The 11,211-nt window shown below is 34.7% G+C and overlaps 1 protein-coding gene across 1 annotated transcript; it reads left to right on the top strand.

The window, feature by feature from the left end:
• The first annotated feature begins 5,526 nt into the window (after positions 1-5,526).
• On the top strand, positions 5,527-9,177 carry opn1sw1 (opsin 1 (cone pigments), short-wave-sensitive 1). Its single transcript, XM_016274798.1, has 5 exons — positions 5,527-5,945; positions 6,826-6,994; positions 7,079-7,244; positions 7,891-8,130; positions 8,213-9,177. The coding sequence occupies exons 1-5, from the start codon at positions 5,606-5,608 to the stop codon at positions 8,306-8,308; spliced, it is 1,011 nt and encodes a 336-aa protein (XP_016130284.1). The 5' UTR covers positions 5,527-5,605; the 3' UTR covers positions 8,309-9,177.
• Positions 9,178-11,211: the final 2,034 nt, after the last annotated feature.

Raw genomic sequence — 11,211 nt, 5'->3', positions numbered from 1 at the left:
ATATATTAAACCAAAAAAAGTGAGATTTATTTATTGAATAAAATAACCACTGATTACAATAAAATGCACATACATACTACATTTTATGTTAAACAAACAGTCAGTCAAGTCTCTGATTTGTGTCTAATAAGTCTTTAGCCACACATAGCATAACACAGTAGAAGTTCTGGTTCATTTCAAGTCAGATATGATCAAATATATTTAACTTGTTAGAATTCAACTGAGTTTTGATTCACTAAAAAGAACTGGTTCAGAAGAGTCATTTGTGCGGGAATCGGACTACACTGTTCGTCCTGAATGTTGAGTCACCAAAAAGAACTGGCTAATAAAAGCATTGCTGTGCTGTTGTTATTAGCTATATTAGCAAGCCTATATAGTAATTTACACTTTATTGATTCAATTTGCTGTTCGACAAACAATGGTTTAATATTTTATTACATTATTAAGCCTACATTTAATAGCCAACTTTTACATTTATTTACCTTATGATCCACATTTTTGCTGTACAAGTTGCACATTAGAATCAGTCACTGAACAAATAATAGTTGTTAAATACTAATCTGAATAGCCTACTGCAAATACTAGCCTACACATTTCACTGTTTTGAGAATGACCCTCTGCTTAATTAAAATATTATATAGCCTATTTAATAAATAATTGTAAACATAATTTTCTGCAAACATTTATCATATTACAGAATGTTTCTGCATATATAAAATTAAATGAATAGGCCTATATGTGAAATGTATGGAAGCCCGTTTCCGCCACTGAATAAAAACTAAAAAAAGATTATTGTGACTTTTTATCTTACAATTCTGACTTATGTGAGATATAAACTCGCAATTGCGAGTTATAAAGTCAGAATTGCGAGATATAGTCACAATCGCAAGATAAGAACTCGCAGTTCTGACTTTATAACACGCAATTACGAATGATAAAGTCAGTGTAAACTCGCAAGTTAAACTCGAGACTGTTGTGTTCTCAGAATTGTGAGATATACATTTTATACCTTAAAAAGTCATAATTGTGAGAAATGAACTCGCAATTGCGAGAGAAAAAGTCATAATTGCGAGATATAAACTCGAATTTGCGAGAGAAAAAAAGTCCGAATTGTGAGTTTATATCTCGCAATCAGGCCCGGATTGGCTAATCGGGAGCACCGGGGAAATTCCCGGTGGGCCGGTCTGTTTTTTGGGCGCGAGGGCCGGTACTGTCATGCCACTGCTATGGGGTTGAAATATGAACGCCTGTATTTTAAGACATCAAAGAAGCATCCCGTATGAAAGCTAGACTCGCTCTTAGGTCCGAGATTTGATTTTGGCAAATCAGTTTGGGCTAATGCAATTTATTGATCATGAGCCCAAAATTTAGCAAGGCAGGAAAACATTTAATCTACCTGAGGGGAGACGTCTTTCACTATTGCAAATTAAGGCTGTTAAATAGAGAGGAAAATACATTGAAATTATTATACGCATTCTTATACTTGGACCTCATTTAATTGAAGTAGAAATCCAAGCACCAGAAGCAGCCCACACTCAGCCCACAAGTTTTCTTTAATTGATATATGGCTATATGGTTGCAATAATAGCCATTTTAGTTCAAAAAGTTTAAGTGCATAGACGTTTCATAGACGTTCAGTTGTTATGCTTTCAAATGTCTTGCCATTTGTATGTATGTAATTTCACAGTATTTTCACCTCCTAAATTACTACACTACTTGTGCAGTCACGATTTTATAATGGTACAATTTACTAGGCCTTTTTAGGCCGATGACTTTTTTTTTATATGACATTAAAATTATTTTTAGAATATAGGTTAAGCAAAACAAATGTGATTATTTCTGAGAACTTTTTAACTGCAGGCAGACGTTATGGTACAGTAGGCAGATATGCGAGCAAAAAATAATAGATTAAAAAATGGAGCCTATAATAGAAAGCACTAAAGTGGGCCACTCTGGCATGAAACTCCAGGGCTGAAAATGACTCCCACTCCGGCCCTGCTTGCAGTTCTGACTTTATTTCTCTATGTCTCGCAATTGCGAGTTTATATCACACAATTCTGAGAAAAAAAAAGTCAGAATTGCGAATTTGTATCACGCAATTATGAGAAAAAAAGTCAGAATTGTGAGATAAAAAGTCGCAATTACCTTTTTTATTTTTTATTCAGTGACGGAAACGGGCTTCCATGACAAATAGCAATATGAATAAAAAAATCACTTTAGCTGATGTCTGAGAAAAAGTGTTTGTGATATATAAAGTTTTTTTCCTAACGTGTAATGTCTTAAATATAATACAAAATCATATAAAAAAAATATCATAAGAATGAGATCATCTTTTGCTTTGCAGACAAGTTTCAACCTCTTCAGTGTTTTTCCCAGTCTCCCTCTTTCATCTCTATTTCATTTTCTTTTTCTCACATGCACATGATTCTCTCACACACTGGCGTAATAGATAAACAAAAACAAAAAACATCCATGCAGCAAAATTCTATATAGATGGCTTTAATGCACATACATGTATGTTTCAGTTTTTAACAACAAAACTCCAAACTATTTTTTACACACATTCAATGAATTTAAGTTTCAATTACTGATATGAAGTTGATAAAGGTGCATTAGGTAGTTCATCTCTGTAATTCCCAGGATGTCCATGGCCTTCCTGTAACCCAGGTCGTATCATACCCATGCAACTCAGATGCATAGCTTGGTTACAATACAACCCCGGGTCAATGGATGGCTTTTGACTTTTGTGAATTAGATCATTCAACACAGTGTACAAAATATCTGACACAAACAAAAGTGCATTCTTATTTCAAAATTTACAAAGCAGCACATTTGAATTAATCAAGAACTTCAAGGGAAAAAATATACAATATACTCTATATACTGTAAATTAATTGTCAAACATGCCAGTTATTAATATACTGTTAAATTTGTGTATGAATGGAATATGTTAACATAATCCATTGTACATCTAAACAGAAAACATATTTCAACCAGAGAGTTCAAATTAAAGACCTACAAACAACCAATTATACAGAACTGCAAAATTTGATTTCTATGTCTATGGAAACAAAGAACAAAGAGGCATTATAGCATTAGCAATAAACTAATTATCAGGTCATGATGAATCATTATTAACCAAATTCACACTGTAATAAGTTTCTAACCTATAAAACAATACTTACCTGCCGAAACCAAAGAAAAGAAATGAGAGGGAGGGGAAGGAAAGATTCTCTAAGGAGAAACGAAGAAGTTTTATACACGAAATGAGGTGTATAAAAAGAGGGCGGATGTATAGGATTTACAGTTTAACACTCTTGATCTCTCTCCAGATTATTAAAATTGACCCACAATCTAAGTCTTAGCTAACAAGATAAACTGGCAGTTTGCACGTAATCCCTCTGTGACATCAATATGGTTTGTGGGGATTTTTAGCGATTGGTTTAGGTAAATCTTGTTTCCAGATTATGGCTTATCCTTGTGCTTGGGGGCCTTAAGAGTTTGGTTTGCCTTTCACCTGCTTATACTGCTGCTCATGAAATGGAAGCCAAGATTTAACAAACTTGATTGACCCAAAAAACTAGGCCAATACTTTAGGTTAGTTGGTATATTGTGTTTCCATGTTTTTTAGGAAAGGGTTTTAGTTTCTCAGTACAGAGATACTTCAGTGTTAGACTTTAGAAGTTTCAAAACCTTTCAAAGCAAAGTTTCTTTAACGCATTAGCCAATTCAGAAATATACAGTACTGATAATTTTCACATTTCAGACCAAAAATCTGCAGGATCAAGCCAAATCTTAAAAGCTGAATCATAAAATCCTCTAAAAAACTACTTGACAACTTTTTGTTGAGTTACCAGATATACTGAAATAAATCAGCTATAAGCATCGATTCATAACTATATTCTAATCTATATGCTAAGGTTTAACAAGTGATTTGCAGGTTGTGAAATAACTCAGGACTAAGCTAAACTGACTGAGGCACGTAGTACAGCATATTATACCGGTGCTACGTTTAAGAGGTAAACTTGTTTAATTTGCTGGCCAAATGATTCAAAGTAAGTAAATAAAAAAACACTACAGAAATGTTATTCAGTGCTATTTACCTGTGATATATGTGTTGTTTGTGGACTTACATGTAAAGTAATGCTAAAGGAGACGCAATGATGGGGCCCGACAGTTAATCACTTAAATAGTTGAGTTATTTACACTGTAAAAAAAAATTCCGTAAAATTTATGGTTGCCAGAATTTTACTGTAAAAAATACGGTAGCAACATTTTAGGTTGTACGGTTTTAACTTAAATGTACATTTAAATACCATAATTTCACTAACTGATATAATGTTAATATACCAACCTATTGAAGTACTGAAATCTGTTTTGAACCTTTATAATACGCTGATAACCACCAAAAGCAGATGGTGATGAGAAGTCACATGATGAACCAAAACCCATCACAAGCAGCTTTTAAATGATAACATATATAGAAGGTGCACAGTGTCATTCACACAAACACTAAACACTATCATGGTAACACACATGAAACCGAAATAATGCAATAAACATTAATTTAATAACATTAGATGTAACATACAACCAATTCTGATAAGAAAAAACTAAGAAGAAACAGTTATTTCAACAAAAAAACATCAAATTTGAAATATAACGCAGGGGATTCTGGGAATGTCAATTTACGGTTATTCACTGTAAATTATACGTCCTTTTCACTTCCAAATATGGTATACTACCGTAAAATTACATGTAATGTCCGATACAGTTTTTAACCATTTAACAGGTTTTTACTGTAGCATTTTTAGTCTTTTACCGTTAAATTCCCGGTCATTTTTTACAGTGTATATTTTGACTAGTTCTCTTTTGCTTTTCTGTTTTACACTGGTTAAACCAAGATGTCCCCAGATTATAGATCAACATTAAATTGGAAAACATGAACTGAAGATCCAAGTTTGAATCCATTGATTCATTACAAATCTGAAACCTTCATCTAAAGCTATTGGAAAGGAAAATGCAGGTCAAATGTGAACTAATACGTGTTGTTGAGTATGCAAGTTAAACGCTAATATCCACTGACAGCAACTAGCAGAAATACAATGTCATTATTCAGCTCAAGTCAGTTCAAAGTTTATTCAGTTTTGTTAAATTGTGTCAGTGTTGCAAAGTTAATTAATTATGATCAAATTTGACTTCTCTTCTAAAGACAATAGCTCAATTCAGTTTAATACCAGTTCAAGATATTACAGAAGTGTCTTACTAATCATGTTGTATCACTGTTGTTTATGCTCTAATACAATCTAAAACATATGATATTCTGCATTTGTAGAGCAACACGTGTTGCCTAATCATGTGCTTAGAGATTCCATGATGGTGTTGAGCATAATTTGCATGGACAGGACAGATTATCCCGACAACATGTCCGGAAGATCACCCGGAGGATGATCTTCCCTTTCAATCCCATCTACCCCCCACTTTTCACACCAGGCAAGACTTTAAGGATTTTATAAAAGGCCATCCCATCCGTGTTTAGTCAGTCAGGCTGCTCATTGACTTCACCGAGACACCGCGCAAGAACAAGGGCACTAACGGTGCAACCATGGACGCGTGGACCTATCAATTTGGGAACCTCTCCAAAGTCAGCCCCTTCGAGGGCCCACAGTACCATCTGGCCCCCAAGTGGGCTTTCTACCTGCAGGCAGCTTTCATGGGCTTTGTATTTTTCGTGGGCACACCTCTGAACGCCATCATCCTCTTTGTTACAATGAAGTACAAGAAACTCAGACAGCCTCTCAACTACATCCTGGTGAACATCTCCCTAGGAGGCTTTATTTTCGACACTTTCTCTGTAAGCCAAGTATTCTTTTCCGCCCTTAGAGGTTATTACTTTTTCGGGTATACGATGTGTGCAATGGAAGCGGCGATGGGATCGATTGCGGGTAAGACGAAGCGTCTGCAAACTTTGAATAGCATATACATTACTAGGGTTGGGAATCGAAAATCAATTCCAATTCCAAAATCGGATACTTAAGGTCAGGAATCGGATACTTGTTGTAATATTACAATTTAAATTCCACCTAGATGTGTGTGCATCTTTTATTTTTAGCTGGCGAAAAGCGGTTGTTAAAAATGTATTTGTCTTTGAATCATTCATTCAAGAGATTCATTCAAAAACACTGATTCATCCTAAAACAAGTAAATCTTGAGTGAGTCATTGAATCATTCCATTCATAAATTCCATGAGATTTTGTTAGTTGTTTTTTTCAGAATTGTGAGAGAACTACAACCTCCATTAAAAAAAGTCCCAATGTATCCAGAATCGTGCAGCTCTATTTTGCACACAAACAGTTCTTAATCGAGTCCAGTTATGTAGCCGGCTGATTTTTATTCATGGTATTCAGCAGCAAAAAGAGACACAGATTTAATATGCTTGATATCTAAATGTTTGACTTCAATTTTTTTTTAAATACATTGGAATCTACACTGAGAATTGGTAAGAATCGGAATCGATATGCAGAATCAGAACTGGAATTGATCAAATTTAAACGATACCCAACCCTAGACATTACACTCTTAAAAATAAAGGTTTTAAGAAGTAACATCAATGGCATCAGTGGTTCTATGGATAACCTGGCTGGGACATCCAAGGAACCTTTCCATTCCACAAAATTAGATTTTTTAAATGTTCTTCACGCTGAGAAAAAAATCAAGAAGTGATCACTTAATGGGGAATCAATGGCATCTTCTATGGCATCACTGTGAAAACCCCCTTTCGTAACCTTTAGTATGTTAAGATTGGTGGTTGTCTTGTTCTCACAGGACTTGTGACAGGATGGTCTCTGGCGGTTCTGGCTTTCGAGAGATACGTGGTTATCTGCAAACCCTTTGGAAGCTTCAAGTTCGGACAAAGCCAGGCAATGGGAGCCGTTTTGTTCACCTGGATCATGGGTATCGGTTGTGCCACTCCTCCATTCTGGGGATGGAGCAGGTGAAAGACATTTTCTTTGTGAAATATTTGGAAGCGTGCACTCATAATTTTAGAGATTAACTTTATTTACATTCGAATTTACAGATACATTCCAGAGGGTCTCGGCACCGCCTGCGGACCTGACTGGTACACAAAAAGCGAGGAGTACAATTCAGAGAGCTACACTTACTTCCTCTTGGTCTCCTGCTTCATCCTGCCAATACTGATCATCACCTTCTCCTATTCACAACTGTTGGGAGCCCTGCGTGCTGTGAGTATCCCAACTTTTTGCCTTTATGAACCTTTTTTTTTTCTCAAATAAATATTTTAGTTACTTAATTGCATATATTCAGGCAATATTATTTAGGATTATCATAATGTTCTACATATTATTTAAGTTTTTTTTTTGCCTTTTGATTTCAATTTCTGCCCATGATTAAATGGTTATATCAGTCTCCTTTATGTTCTGTGTCCAATGCAATGAAGCACAAAATGCAATATCCTTTTTAGATATCCTGTAAAAATCTAGATGAACAAATATTTTAAAATTGAGCATAACTAGAGACATTTATATTTGGGAAATGTCCATGATTTTTCGATTAGCTTTATGATTTTAATTACTATGAATTTTCGATGAATTTTACAAATGTTTTTTTTTTTTAATATAAGGGTATTCATTTAAAATAAAATAAAATTACGAAATTAGTTAAAATGATACTTTAATGCACTCACATGAGTACTTTGTAGAAAAAAGACAAAGATATATTTCAGAATATATTTTCATTTTTCAAATTACTTTTTTTTATATGACTTTAACATTTCTTAACAACCTTTTTTTAGAATATGTGTGAATGCTGTATCAGAATAAATCAGAAATATATTTCACAAGCTTGAAATGTTTCAATATTTACCAATAGGTTGCAGCCCAGCAGGCCGAGTCTGCCTCCACCCAAAAGGCTGAGAAGGAAGTGTCCAGGATGGTTATTGTGATGGTTGGCTCTTTTGTAGTTTGCTATGGCCCTTATGCCATCACTGCCATGTATTTTGGCAATGCTGATGATTCACACAAGGATTACCGTCTGGTGGCCATCCCTGCTTTTTTCTCAAAGAGCTCCTGCGTGTACAACCCCCTAATCTACGCCTTCATGAACAAACAGGTGAGATGGACAAAATATATGCTTAGAATAATAACACTATACATGTAGACAAACACTAATACTCTGCCATTTTGTGTTCCAGTTCAATGCCTGCATCATGGAGACTGTATTTGGCAAGAAGATTGATGAGAGCTCAGAGGTTTCCAGCAAGACCGAAACCTCCTCTGTGTCTGCATAAATTATTCCACAACCTATTTACAACTTGTCTGGACATGTTTTCCTGTTATACCTTCCCCTGATTGGTCAAATTCTGCACCTTTACACCTTGTCGAGGGCAGAGGGAGTCCCTATGTCCCGAAGACACAGCCCGCTGGATGGCCAAACCAGAGGGCGATATCCTACCATCCTTTCTGTGCAGAACTGGTACACCTTCAAAATACTACGATTTTATTTATTTTTTTTGTAATGAAAAACATTGCTGTTTTATGTTAAAACAATGCATTATGCATTGACGATGAAGTAGAATATTTAATTGTTAACTTGCAACAGAAAATCTAAAAAAAAAGGAAATAAAATTGAGACATCCTCTAATGTGAATGGACTTGCGCAAATTGAAAATGGAAATTCCTGCTTTTTTTTTTTTTTTTAAAGTATGTAAAAATGTAGCTCTTTGACTACATTTATAGTAGCATTTATATTCTATCACAATGAGATCTTAAGTAAACTAAGTAACCTAAAAGCCCATACCAATCAAAACTGCTTGTTTCGGCAAAAGAGCACAGCGCAACAAAGCGGTTTACTCTCATCTTCTCTAAAGAACTTACTAAAGCCCAGCTTTCTGGCTGGATTAGCCCAGATATATAAGATCACAAGGGAATTATCCAAGTCCATCCGCTTGTTTGCAGCTGAGGAACAGTTCACTGGAAGTTTGCTGGTAACAAATCTTGAGTGATAGCTCTTGTCCAATCACTGGCTTCATGACGTTGGACCTCTAATATCTATATCTGTATTACATCTGTACATGTTTTGTTGTAATTAGACATGCAGTGTGCATGAATTTGTACATGTGCCCGGATTTTAGAATTAATAAAGATTTATATGGTTTGATGCATTTTGTCCTCTACCTATTGGCTTCTATTAATCAACTGAAATAGGCTTTTTTCCATTTGCTTGTTGCCGAAGCAAAATGTCTCACTTGAAGTACTAAAATATCTAAAGCTTAAACTGAAATAATTATTAAAAAAATATATAGACATATTTGACTAATAAAATGAAAAAAAAAGCTAATGAAATATTAATTAAAAAAAAAATCAGTAAGTTTTAAACAATATTGTATTAATATTTTAAACAATTTCTTCTTTTTTAAAAATCACACACAAAAAAAAAAACGACAGGCAGAGCGAATGCCGAAAAAAGACAGCTGACATTAAAAAAGTTACAATTTTAATCATAATTTTGTTTTATTGACAATTTGTTGTTGTCAAGATAACGTGAAGGAAGTCACCTGAAACCACTGGGTGCTAAAACATTTTAAATAAAAAAATAAAATGCATTCAAAAGACAACTAATGGACCACATTGCTATGTTCGTAGCATAGCAAACATATTGCAAACTTCTTATAACTGATAGTGTATTTCAAATAATGAAGCTGGAAGCAACAAACTAATATGTTCGATTGGACCCTACAAACCAAAATGAATTGAGGTTTTAGCCATATAGCCCTAACTAAAGGTATCCATTTATCCAAATCAAATACAAAATTCGGTGAAAGGCACAATGAGAGTGTGTCTATTAAAGATCAAAATCAGGGAGTCTTTAAGAAAACAAACATCTTACCAATAGATGAATGTGTGACCGAATGAGCTGAGGTTTTTTTTCTAATGACTATCGCAAGACGACAGGATATAGAGGATCATGACCTATGGCTCTAAAATCGATGTTTGTGCCAAGACAATTACACACAGTAGAGAAATGTGAGTTTATATGTATAAAACGTATATACAGATTCACATATACATTGTATTTTATACCTATTTGTATAAACTCTCAGAAGAAGCCAATCTGAGAGGATTCTCTACTAATGGTATTCTATGGTGGCCGAGAAGTGCAGAACAAATCACAATTCTGAAAACAAAATAACAAATTACAAACGCAAATGCAAGTCTAAAAAAAACAAAATAACAATTCAGAAAGCACAACAACAATTCAGAAAACATTATAACAAGTCAGAAAGCACAACGACAAATCAGACAAACCGGAGGTAGGTATAGTTTGAGACAGCGCCATTGGTTTGGGATTACTCACCGCTGACTGGACGAGACATCTGTCAATCAAAAAATATGGAGTGTATATTTACATTTAGTTAAAAGTGGATGCAAACCATTAGCTCCAGTGGCGCAGATGGATAAGCGCTACTCGTTGGTATTTTGACGCGATCGACCAGGGTTCGATCCCACCTTTTGCCAAACTTTTTTTTCTCCCTTTTCAAATCTCGTATCACATCGTAAAGGCATTTATTTTCAATAAAAATTAAGGAAATAATCAAAAAGTTGAAAATAAAGTATCGGGTAGGTATAGGGAGGGCTTTATTGTACCAATAAGGTGGCATCCATTTAATAATTAAAATTATAATTTACACTCAATACGTTATTATTGCATACCGTTTTATAATGTACTACAATACTGATGTGCAGATAATTGCCACTATTTGCAACAAGTAGTATACTTGATAGTAGAAATCCTGCTATTTTAACATAGTGTAAATAGGTATTTGCACTTAGTGTAAATAGGATATTGCTAAAAAATACTGCTATTTTCACTTAATGTAAATATAATCTATTGCTAATACGAGATTTGAAAAGGGAGAAAAATAAAAGTTTGGCAAAAGGTGGGATCGAACCCCAGTCGATCGCGTCAAAAAGCCAAGGGCACGCGCTTATCCATCTGCACCACTGGAGCTGATGTTTTATGGCCACTTTTAACTAAATGTAAATATACACCCCGTATTTTATATTCCAATTAATACAATACATTTAAACTGAGCTACTTTACTACCATCTCCGAACTTTCTACTACGACTCTGCTGTTCTTCCTGTACAAGTTGATTGACAGATGTCTCGTCCAGTCAGCGGTGAGTAATCC

The sequence above is a fragment of the Sinocyclocheilus grahami genome, unplaced genomic scaffold (assembly GCF_001515645.1).
Source record: "Sinocyclocheilus grahami isolate Dianchi unplaced genomic scaffold, SAMN03320097.WGS_v1.1 scaffold90.1, whole genome shotgun sequence".
In the NCBI taxonomy this organism is placed as follows: domain Eukaryota; kingdom Metazoa; phylum Chordata; class Actinopteri; order Cypriniformes; family Cyprinidae; genus Sinocyclocheilus; species Sinocyclocheilus grahami.
The sequence above is the reverse complement of the archived record's forward strand: the minus strand, read 5'-3'. Positions and strand labels throughout refer to the sequence as shown.